Consider the following 12,496-nt stretch of genomic DNA (forward strand, 5'->3'; position numbering starts at 1 on the left):
GGTATTTATTTTTATTAGTTTTGAAGTTGTGTAATGCAGTAACAAAATTTTCAATTATCTGCTTATTATCTTCTACCATAGTTCACTATAATTACAGTAACATAAAGAACAGAAATGTGATATTTTCAAAACCAATGCTATTTAAAGTAAAACATTATTTTCTTCATTCTTTTTTATAGTTTTGAATGGTATCAAACATGTTGGTGATAGCTTTTTTCTATATTTGGAAAGTAACAAATAATTTAGACTTGTATATGTATGTATAAAATTTAAATTAATTTTTTAAATGTTTATTATGTACATTTATTAAAATTATGGCTACTCTGATGATGAAGACTTTCTGCGCTTCTTGGACTTTTTCTTCTTTGACTTCTTACGGTTTTTCTTCTCTGTTGATTCACTATCACTTGATTCACTGTCTGATGAGTGAGACCTCTTTTTTGACTTCTTTTTGTGTTTCTTTTTTGCCTTCTTGACTTTTTTCTGCTTTTCCTTCAGTTCCTTTTCTCGTAATTCCGTCAGAGGTGTTAAATAGTCTTGTTCAGATTCACTACTAGTACTACTAACATCGAGCACTATTTCCTTGTTTGGATCAACTTTGAGAAAATTTCGACATTGGTAAGTTAAATGACCTGCGTAACCGCACTTTTTACATGCTGCCCGTACACTTTCTTTTGCAGGAGGCAAGAGTCTTGATCCGTATTCGTTCATTGTTTATTTAAAACTGATTTCTAGAAACTAGTTCAAAACAATAATAATAGTTCTAGGTTAGGATTGAGGCTAGCGCCATCTTTTACAAATAATCTAATCTATCCAAGGTAGCGGTCTGTTGTAATACTTATAAATTTACCACTTAATTCAATATCTTGATATTTAGTAACAAATGTAAATAAATACTATTATATGGCCCTAATTAATTTTTTATCTTGAATTCACTCTCCTAATAATCAATAAAAAAACAAAAATAAAACAAGTCGGTGTTACAGACATCTGTCTGCGTCAATTGATTGTGACATAACAACTGGGGTGAATTTTGGTTAGGTGAGTATTTAATACATTTAGAAAATCTACTTGAATCCAATTCTAATTGTAAGTTATATAACTATTTTCAGATGGCCATTCAGATTGGCCGTATTATAAGTAAATATTGTTTAGTGACCACAGTTCCTACTTTTGTAGTATTCTCCATCTACTCAGACATTTCATACACCAGAGAATACAAGAAGAAACTAGCAGAGGCAAAAAATGCTGAACATTATTCCTAATAGAGCTTACCTATTAGCTTTTCCAATTGCGGGATATTTACTTGGGTGGTATATTGACCGAGCTGAAACTGAACGTTTAACATTGTTTAGGGACAAGAGTGCATTGTATGGAGGTAAACGGGCTGCAGGTGACCCCCCATCCTGGCCTTAATGTACCATGTTATTTGTAGTATTGATAAAATGTAAATAAATTGATATTTATCACATTTACACTTTTATTTCTTTTTTTTAACAATACCATTGAATTATTTTAAATTCACCATGAACAAAAGAAAATTAATGTAAAAAACTTAAAAGCATAATTTTTTATTGCACAATATTAAACACAGTAATAAAATATCTTTAATTTAAAATTCAAATACAACTATAAATAAGCTTTACTCAAAGTAAACAGCATAAATCAAATCTTTAATACTAATGTATAATAAAATAATATATTTATCAATTAATCACAAATCTGTATGTCTAACTTCTTTATTATAATTCGCATTATTATCTTTTTCAGAACCATTCATGATTCTCAACAACTCGAATGCATATTTCTTGCTTTCGAGTGTCCAAGAAATTGGTTGACAATCTGGTGGCACTTCATACTCATTTTCACATATGTCGTCGATAAATAGCTGTTTTGAGTATGTAATACTGTTCGATTTTGTACCATCTTGGCTAGACAGTTCAGAATCATTTTCCGAACAAGTTTTCCAATCACTACTACATTCAGAAGCAGAGGCCGTCTTTTTTTTCAACATTTTCACCGATTTTCGTCTATTCAAATCCACTTCTTTCAACGGACTGTGTCCCTTAAACCTTATTCTCCTTTCGGACAAGGTTCGAGTGAAGTTTGCCGGTTTCGCAATGGTATTGACATCAAGCTTTTTACTTGTCGGCATTATAATTGAGTCACCACAGTCTACATAGGTTGAATCTAAATTTTCGTAATTTGGTTGTGGCTTCTCTGGTTTTAAAGTGCCTGTTTTGCATTTCTTTAGATATTGCTCGGCTTGCATTAACTTTTCATTTAATATTTTCTCCATTTGCATCAACTTCTTTTCCCTGTGAATTAGTCCTTGTTCCATTTCTTGTAATTTCATTTCCTTTGATCGAATAGCCGCTTCTCTGGCTCTTAGGTCTTGTTTTGCGTTGTGTGTGTGACGTTTTTCGGAATCTGGTAGTTTAATGTGTTCTCCAGTTATTTTAAGGAAACATTGTTCCTTTGTCCACTTTGTTGATTTTAATAATAGCATTGGATGACATAATATTTTATCCATGTTCTTGTTTACATCGTTATTATCTTTAATCATGTGAGAAATTATTGATAATAGAGTGCTGGAGTATACCGTCCCCATATCTTTAATGTCAGATTCCAAACTATGTTTGTCATAGGTTTTTAAAAAGCAAATTTCAAAAATAACCAGCCCTATTGTGGACATTTTTATATCCTTGCACTTGTGCTTTACTCCTTCAAAGTTGTAATTGTATAACTTCACATTATAATCAGCATCAAAAAACACTTCATTAACACTAACATTGCCACTACACTCTTCAATGGTTTTCAAAGCAAACATAATTTGATAAATTATTTTGCAAACAAACTCTTCTTGCAACACTAATTTGTTTTCTTTCACATATGTAATCAATTTTTTCAGTGATCCATTTGGGCAATAATCCATGATGAGGTACAAAATTTTGTTCTCCTTCTGGTCAATGTAGTCATAAAATAGTAACACATTGGGGTGTTTAATATTGATGCGTTTTTGTATCTTCTTTATCAATTTCCCTTTTTCTGAGTCAGATAACTTCGAGTAGTCAATGGTCTGCCACACAAGAATTTTATTTGTTGTTTTGCTCCTCACTTTGTAACTCGCTGAACTGATGCTGCTCCCTAATATGCTTATAATATCGTAGTCTTCGATTGACATCTAAAAGAAGAAAAATTATCAATCAATTAATTTGGAAATACACAAACAAATGTAATAAAATTAATATATTTAATTGTAATTACCTTGTTGACAGTCGCCCACCGTACAAGCAAAGAATCAATTTTACGGTGTTTACAGTGTTTACATTCAGCGCGTTTAAAAACCGTTTAAGATTTCAAACAACGGGTCCAGTGCATCAGCAGGTGGGGCAGGTACCTCATTGGATGCTGGTTAGGCATTGTTGGAAGAAGTGGGGGTTCATGAGCGTACTGATCCAGTACTACGGAGAAACACAGGTAGTCTTTGTTCCTTGTATTCCTTAATTTATTCTGGTTATATTAATATTAAGTAGATAAATTATTTATAAATATTCACACCTTAATAATAATAATCCTTTTCTAACATGAGAAATATGTAAAAGTGTTTGTTGATGATGTTCAATAAACATGGAAAGTTAAATAAGATGTAGTACGGCACTGATGGAATTTGACCGTCTTAGGGGTTGTTGGGCCACCCGTTGCGAATCAACCATTGTTCGCCTGACCTTTTGGAAAATTATGGACTGCGGGTTTTCGGTTGATTGACAGAAACATTCGTGTACCTTTATTTTACCACACTGCCTTAATATTTACTACTAGTTAATTAAAAGTAGTTTGGACTATACATGATTATTTTAGAATATTCAAATATGTATCTATATGGTAAGTTATTAATTTAAAAATTATACATTAATAGAATAACTTGAATTCAACATTGGGTTTTGTATATTTTAATGTTTTTATTTTAATGAATAATAAGAATATGTTTGTACTATAGAATACGACATATAATTAAATACTTTAACCAATAATAAGTCTAATAAGACAGAGTCGACTCAATATATTTTTAGAATAGATAGTATTGAAAACATAATTATTTAGTTTAAAATTGGATGAAAAAAATAAGGGTTGTCATTAATTAATTGTAAATTGTAATTGGTAGAGAATTATTATTATATATTCTTTTCACTTACCTTTATAATTTAATTAAAAACGGATATTTATAATGAAAATGTTTGTGTGTATATGTATGTATAATTACAATTTTTAATTAATTAATTTCATTCATTTATTATTCAACAATCTAATGCAGATTTAAAAATCTTTCGCTAAAGTAATCTTTAACATTTTTTGGAGAAGCCCAGCCTTACCGTCAGATGTCCCCTGTAGTACCTAGGCCTATTTCTTAGACAGCTGATTATCTATCATTACTCTCAAAGGGATCTAGTATTATAGGTTATGTAGAAAGGGAGACAGAATTATGTCAACAATACATGCATAAAACAAAGATGAGTAGTAGTGTAGAAAATGGCAGGAATAGGTACAACAAATTTTGATTGTTTAGAGATAAAAACTCGTAGTATAGAACAGACTTTACTTCCTCTTGTTAAACAGGTAATGTTGATTTAGCGTGTTTTATGTGGCTGATATTTTGTTTTGATGCTTGGTGAAATAGACTAGTATTTTGGATAAATTGGGTGTGCACTTTGACATTTTCCAATTGAATAAACTAGAATATTTTATTGCTAGTTAGAGACTAACATTTATTTCTTAGGTTAGATTGGTTGTTGATACTGAACATGTGTTTGTTGATACGCAAGCGTAATATGCATAATTTATTATAACATACCGGTGTATTGACCATTTTCTTTTATAATTCAAATAATATTTTAATTGTTGCTTGTTTATAATAATTTAGAGTACAAACTTGAGGTATTTCTTCTTCATAAAACGGAAACATATTTAAATGAACATGTCACAATTTGAGCATTGAACATTATTGTTTACTACACGGCATAAACTGATGGTTCATCTAATGCTAAAAGCACAGGTTCAATATTTTATTTTGTTTACTAATATCATTTGATACTTCAGTGTTTTTGTCACAAAAATCACCAAATATCTTTACCACCCTTTGAAAATAACACACATGTTGTTAAAGTTTGAATACTTTGAATTAGGAATTGGACGGTTAAATTCTTTAACAACAAACATTTTGTCATACCATTTTAAACTGGAAATACACATTTCTTATTTTAATAAATTCTTTTGTGTTATAAGTGGTTGACACTATAAATTTCAGTATTAAAAATCTTTACAACTGAATCCACCTAACACACACACGATCAAGTAGTTTTTGAATCTGATAAATCGGGAACTTTGTTTGTGTTGGTATATGGACATATCTCATTGGCTAGAGGCACGCCTCAGCACCCCTACTACTTAAACAATAGCCCGACCTTAAAGCGGGACATTTAAAATTGCCTCTGGAGAAGTAGGTTAAAATTTAATATTTAACTGTTATTGTTATTTAATTGTCTGTTTTGCAAAATATTACCCTCCTATTTTAGTTCAAGTATTAAGATACATTCTATTTTAAAGAATAAAACCATAAAAAATATATTTTTTAATAAGGAATGTCAATAAAATCATTTTCATAGGTGAGGCTTTGTCGTTCCTGTCCCAATTGACCAGCCACCACAGATTCTCCAATATACAAAATATTTCTGAGTATTGAAAAATAATATTTTAATAGAAATTAAAGTTGTTAATTAATTAAAGTAAAGAAAATTGTAATTAGGTAGTATTATCTCTGATATCTGTTGTTTATTTTTAAATAACGTCTAGCCAACTTTTTCAATTCTGTATTATTAAATATTCATTAATATGTAGTATATATGTATAATAAAAATGGCTTCTTAAGATGAAGGACAAAGAAACCCTTGAGGTACCGAGTTCATATAAATACATCAATTACTTACATGCACATATTTTACAATAAATTTAATAAAAATGAAAAATAAATTAAATAAATGTAGTAATTAATATGTGTATATTATATTAATATTATAATTCAACAATCTAATATAGCTTTGAGGAATTGAAAATTGAAAAGTAATATTTTAATAGAAATTAAAGCTTTTTTAAAATTGTAATTAGGTAATATTATTTATGATATCTGTTGTTTATTTTTAAATAATGTCTAACTATTTTTTTCAATTGTGTATTATTAAGTACTCATTAATATGTAGTAACATTTTTGTGTATAATTTAAATGGCTTTTTAAGATGAAGGGCAAAGAAACTTTTGAGGCACCGAGTTCATGTAAACACACAGTCAATCATACAAAAATTTAACAATACATTTAATAAAAATAAAAAATAAATTAAATGAACGCATTAATTAATATGTATATTATATTAATATTATAATTGTATGTTGAAGGGCTTATTTATAGTAGATTAGTCGTCATAATCAGTCTAATTTTTAGTATTAACTCTTACATACACATATAATAACTAATATTCTTTAAAATCAAAGAATGAAAAAGTTATGTATATTTCCATTTTAAATATTTCAGTTAATTTAAATTAATTATTAAATAACGGTTCAATAGATCTCTCCCTGTATATTATTAAATTCTAAAACCTTGCAAACCATTTGTTTCTCAGTGCCGCATATGTTCTTACTTAGATTAGATATGGAACTTGTTTATCGATTCTCCCATTTAACTCCTCAAATTGACTAATGAGTGTCTAGACATTGTTTAGTACTAGTATGATGATAGTACTAATGGGTAGATCCACTCAAAGTATTATTAGACAATGATTTGGCAGAAATTAAGACTTTAGTTGACATTTTCGTGATAAAAACAAGATCTGAAGGAGCCTATAATATGTCAAAGACATGAAGATCGAACCAATTATGACTTTTTGTTATTAAAAAAATAACAGCAATTTTTGTGGAAGAATAAACTTAATTAATATAATTTATCAAATTTCTAATACCAGAAACACACTTTATTTTCATATATTTTGTCTTAATATTTTATTATTGTAATTATGATATTATTTAATGTCCGTCTACTCCGGGAAAACCATATTTTCAAATGAAGCGGTCCCAGGAAACCCGGATTGTGATGTATTGTATTATGTTTCACTTTTATTTCAATTCTTTCTCTTACCGTTTCCTGAATGTTTACTTTCCATTTCCACTGACCTAAAAAGAACGTAAAGCCTCATGAAATTTTAAGGATTTTGTTTGGGGAAAATACACGAGTTCGGACAATTAATTTTTAATGAAACCCTCTACATTTATTGTTGTTTTTTATTTAAATTTGGTAATATTTAATAATGCTTACTTTCCATAATAAAAAAGTAACTGTAAAATATTCTCTGAAATATATTCACGTGCAACTTTAGCTGAATTATTATAAATTAGCTGTATATGTGTGTGCATGACTGCATTACAGCTTACTTATGACCATAAATTGTACTTTATACATCACATAAAACGTAATCTACTGAATGTTATGCTCTTAGCATCTTCGTGAGACGCATTACGCAAATTGTATAGCATTAAGGGGATGAAATACTTTTGTGTGTTAGACAATTCTCTACAACTGAAATATAAGAATAAAATGGTTAACTATTCTTCCACTTAGGCATTTCAGTATAAAAAACATTATATCATCTGAAAGATAATTTTATACTTATTATAAATCTATCACGTTGAGTACTTATCGTTTACATGATGTAAAGCTAAATTAACTCGTGTTAAACATGTTGGAACAAATAACCACTTTGGTAAACTTCTGAGTCAGACATCTCTTATTTATCCCAAGAGATCAATTTTAAGTAAACGTAAATCCTATGCTAATTTAGATACATCTAAACAAATGAGAACATTTAACGATGCAGCAATATTTAATTTTAATTTTGTATCTGATTAATCAATTCTTATGTATTTTTAGCCACACAAAGTGAAGATTTGACGTTCTTGACAAACTAATCAATATAGATAAACAATTCTTAATCACGTTGATAACTTGCGAAAATTGTAGAACGTCACGCAAATCCAGGACATGATTTTAAAAGAAAGGTCAGCGAAAATCTGATTAACTTTCTAAAATAAGACTGTGTTAACACGATTGCTTTGGTTTATACTGGCTTTTGTAATATTATAATTGATTGTTCTATGATTCTGTATTTATGTAAGTCCTTCACAATTTTTTTTCTGTCAAACAGAGTCAGTAAAATTTACCATAAGGATATTTTTTGTACTCTATATTCAGATCTCGTTGCTGTAAATGCAGACGTGAATAAATAATTAATCGTGCTTTCTAGTACTTTCAGTTTTTGACGTATAATACTGCCAGGTTTATTATGCGTTCGTTTTATTATAAAATGTGTCATATACCGCAGGTAATTTTGTTCTGGAAATCTCTGAAATGATCCTACTGAATTAGCGTTAATGACATAAACCTGTATCGGGCTTAATTGTGTTTACTTTCGTAGATATGTGTGTATTTACCTCTTAAAAAATTCTAAAGACAATTTATTACAAAATTTTGTGTCTATGAAGTATCAAAAAATAGTCCCAAATGAGCAATTTCATATAAACAAAAAGTCTAAATCATAGAACCTTTAAAATAAACTCATTCTAATATTTATTCAATAAAATAATGGTACAAATATTCACATTAAATTCCACTGACGTCAAAGTTTCAACAATATTCTGCGTTTTTCTTCACAGAAAATGTAGATTATAATAATAATTTTTATTATCTGACCATTTTCAGTAAAATTGTTACCAGTTTGTAGAAAATCTTCTTTTAATGGCATCTTTCAGTAACTTTTCTTCCAAATTTTTGTCTATTACTTGTTATAAATATAATATCAAAACTGATGTGGGACCTGGACGTTAGAGTTTCAACAATTTTCAGCGTTTTTCTTCACAGAAAATGTAGATTATAATAATAATTTTTATTATCCGACCATTTTCAGTAAAATTATTACCAGTTTTTAGAAAATCCTCTTTTCATGGCATCTTTCAGTAACTTTTCTTCCAAATCTTTGTCCATTACTTGTTATAAATATAATGTAAAACTGATGTGGGATCTGGACGTCAAAGTTTCAACAATTTTCTGCGTTTTTCTTCACAGAAAATGTGGATTATAATAATAATTATTTTTATCCGACCATTTTCAGTAAAATTATCACCAGTGTTTAGAAAATCCACTTTTAATGGCATCTTTCAGTAACTTTTCTTCCAAATCTTTGTCCATTACTTGTTATAAATATAATGTAAAACTGATGTGGGACTTGGACGTCAGAGTTTCAACAATTTTCTGCGTTTTTCTTCACAGAAAATGTAGATTATAATAATAATGTTTATTATCCGGACATTTTCAGTAAATTGTTACCAGTTTTTAGAAAATCCTCTTTTAATGGCATCTTTCAGTAACATTTCTTCCAAATCTTTGTCCATTACTTGTTATAAATATAATTGAAAACTGATGTGGGACCTGGACGTCAGAGTTTCAACAATTTTCTGCGTTTGTCTTCACACATTATATAGATTATAATAATAATTTACCAGTTTTTAGTTTTCCTGTAATACATGTAGGAGTATAAGGATACTTTTTCCCATTTTTAATTGTCTCTGATAATTTCTCATCGTAGAAGGTCGTGAATATTGCCAAAATCTGAATAAAAAAACATAATTATAATTAAAAATTAGCTAACAACACTCACCCTTGTGAGCTACAACTGTACACGAATTCTATTTGTAAATATTTGTGAAAAACTCCAATTACCTTCAAAATCTCACAACAGTCTCTTTTAAAAAAACTGGATCTGTGCCAACCCTATCACATCCACTAACACATGAGTTTTCAGCCTTTTTCTGTTCTAATTGTCCCTCCTAGAGTCCTGCAGCTATATTTACTTATTCCCACTACTATCTAGTTCCTTACCTTTATTATGAACATACGTAGACAATCAAAGGGGGTGATTTTACAAAGATAAAAATAAATTCCATTACTAGCAGATGTATCGATTTAAAATAACGGCTTCAGTCTGGACCGAACTTTGACAAAAGAAGTTTAATTAATAGCTTTAATTATTTTCACACTTCGTGCTTGTGAAGTGGGTAATCACATTTTAATATTCAAGAAACTTAAATTGCTCCATGAAATATGAAAGGGTACTATGCAGTTAACGAACCAAAGTCTATTCGATTTAAGTTAGTGGGCGCTTTTACCTGTACTTGATAACGTTTTAATTGTGATTTACTGGTTAATTTTAAATTGCAATTAGTGCTTTGCAGAACGTCCTCCCTTCGCGGGTATTCTACAGTGGCGCACGTGCGCAAGATAACAGTTTTTTCCACATAAATCTAGATGGTTTATTTATAAAACTGATAATAAAGTAAAAACACTTTTTGCGATACACTGTATAGAATTTGAATCATACGTTGTAACATCAAAAACTCCATTTTAAAACAATAAAAAATCAAGTGACGCCAATGGAATTTCAGTTATTCTGACACGAAATGAATTTGAAGTTCCAATGGGCCCGTGTGGAATTACAGAATTGTGACAGAATTTATCTGTGCGACGCTTTACGGTTTATCATACTATTAAACCATTCCAGTTTGACGTGGCTGAGTGTTATGTGACAGTGCATTTCTTATTTCTGAAGGGAACAATTAGCTTGATTTATCGCTGGCCAAAATTAAATTTCTGTAATTAAATCAACGAATTTTGTTGGCCATTCCGAATAACTTAACTATTTAATGGGACATTTATTTTTCATATGTTTGTATGAGCTTTGTGATACCTCTTAGTGTTTTGTTTGTTCAGTTGATGGATTGGAAACTATCATTGATATTATAATTTATGACTGGCGGCAAGCCAACTGTAATCATATAAATGTTTACAAGTTCACTGTTGATACATGTCCATTTAACCAAAAAGGCTTTGTTGCTATAAAAACTAGATTTCAATATTGATGAGATGTGTTTTTGATGAATAATGATGTCCATTTTATCAAAATTCCACCGTCTTTCGCAGTGGTTGTAACAAACTTTTGATGAAATCTTTTCTTTGTTGGATGTCTAACAAAACCACTTTTGTGATTTTTAAATAATAATAATTAATAATCACTAAATATTGTCGCCAATGTTCTATGGGGAAAATCGAAATCGGGCCTTGAAATTCTTATTAGAAATCAAGGGTTTTTTTACAGCCAAAATAACCACCAACTTTCTTTTAACAATCGTTACACTAATTTTATCAAGTCTCATTTCCTTCATGTTGGTTTGAGTTCGACATTTAAATTATATAGTTTTTTTGTTGCCTTACGTTTTTCGTAATTATTACTTGCCAGGTTCCTCCGATTTTTTGTAGATTTCGGAAAACGATTATTTTTTTTTCCGACAGTTTCAATATGATTAAATAATGATGATAAGCAAAAGTCCTATAGCAAATGGTCGTGTTTGGATTCACACATATGGAACAATGAAATACTATAAAGTAAGTTTTATTATTATTATTAATATAATAATATAATATAATATATATTACTATATAATTGGCAGAAAGTAGGGCAACTTTTTTAAAATTCAAATAATTTTTGTTCTAGTTATTATGTTAAATAAAATATATATTGAAAATTAACTTCCCTTTATAAATTTACAGTTACATAGTGAAACAATAAAAAATAAAGAGTTTAATTTTATTGATGATTATTTGTTTTGGGCTGGCAAAAAGTAGAGCAACTTATGCTATTTAAAGTTTTATTACTACAAATAATTTGTAATTAGTATTTTAATTAATTCTACACTAATATATTATAAAGTCACATTCATATGAATAACTTCCAAACACCTTTTCTTCATGGAAAGCCACAGATGGTCAATAATATTTGGATTCATATTTTGCCAGGACTCTTGTAGAACCGTGAATAAATCTTGCTGTTTACTATACTCTTTGTGTCTTATTTTGTTGTTCACTATCTCCCATAAGTTTTCAATGGAGTTTAGAACGAGAAATTGACATGGCCAGTTCATAACATTAATTTTTTCCCTTAAAAGCCACTGCCTCAAATATTTTGAAGTGTGCTTCGGGTCATTATCTTGTTGAAAATAAAGTTTTAGTGGCATATTTTTATCTGAATACGGTATCATGTTGTTCCTCAATATTTCCATGATACCCTCTACTCAAAGGAGGGGACCCATTCCAAATCTTGAAAAGCAGTCCCATACCATTACCAACCTGTCTCCGTGTTTAACAGTGAGTATGGTAAACTTTGGGTTAAACTTTCATGAATAGGTCGCCTTACATATAAAATCCCATTACTACAAACCAGATTAAATTTGATTTCATCACTCCAGATCACTCGTTTCCAATCATTTAAAGTCCAAAAGGGACCTGGTAAACTCAACTCTGGCTCGTCTGTTCTTCTCTGATAATAGTGTTTTTTTTAGTCTG

At 29.4% G+C, this 12,496-nt stretch overlaps 3 protein-coding genes across 6 annotated transcripts in view; 1 reads left to right on the forward strand and 2 right to left on the reverse strand.

Annotated features, from left to right (window-relative positions):
• Positions 1 to 255: 255 nt before the first annotated feature.
• Positions 256 to 1,038, reverse strand: LOC109599759 (protein SREK1IP1-like). The gene has a single exon (XM_020015786.2). The coding sequence runs from the start codon at positions 709 to 711 to the stop codon at positions 319 to 321; it is 393 nt and encodes a 130-aa protein (XP_019871345.1). The 5' UTR covers positions 712 to 1,038; the 3' UTR covers positions 256 to 318.
• A 544-nt stretch (positions 1,039 to 1,582) lies between these two features.
• On the reverse strand, positions 1,583 to 4,410 carry LOC126264556 (serine/threonine-protein kinase Nek2-like). The gene is made up of 3 exons (XM_049962983.1): positions 4,374 to 4,410; positions 3,268 to 3,464; positions 1,583 to 3,184 (listed from the first exon to the last, which is right to left on the reverse strand). The coding sequence occupies exon 3, from the start codon at positions 3,182 to 3,184 to the stop codon at positions 1,715 to 1,717; it is 1,470 nt and encodes a 489-aa protein (XP_049818940.1). The 5' UTR covers positions 3,268 to 3,464; positions 4,374 to 4,410; the 3' UTR covers positions 1,583 to 1,714.
• A 62-nt stretch (positions 4,411 to 4,472) lies between these two features.
• Positions 4,473 to 12,496, forward strand: part of LOC109599756 (alpha-catulin) — a 44,945-nt gene continuing 36,921 nt past the window's right edge. For all 4 annotated transcript variants that reach the window (XM_049963034.1, XM_020015784.2, XM_049963035.1 and 1 more), the window contains exon 1: positions 4,473 to 4,617. In XM_049963034.1, the coding sequence (XP_049818991.1) occupies positions 4,531 to 4,617 (87 nt within the window). In that variant the 5' untranslated portion in view covers positions 4,473 to 4,530. The remainder of the gene's footprint in view (positions 4,618 to 12,496) is intronic.

This window comes from Aethina tumida, chromosome 2 (genome assembly GCF_024364675.1).
Source record: "Aethina tumida isolate Nest 87 chromosome 2, icAetTumi1.1, whole genome shotgun sequence".
In the NCBI taxonomy this organism is placed as follows: Eukaryota; Metazoa; Arthropoda; class Insecta; order Coleoptera; family Nitidulidae; genus Aethina; species Aethina tumida.

Excerpts from the sequence above, each read along its gene's own strand:
- LOC109599759 (XM_020015786.2), bottom strand. The coding sequence starts at position 711 with ATGAACGAATACGGATCAAGACTCTTGCCTCCTGCAAAAGAAAGTGTA.
- LOC126264556 (XM_049962983.1), bottom strand. The coding sequence starts at position 3,184 with ATGTCAATCGAAGACTACGATATTATAAGCATATTAGGGAGCAGCATC.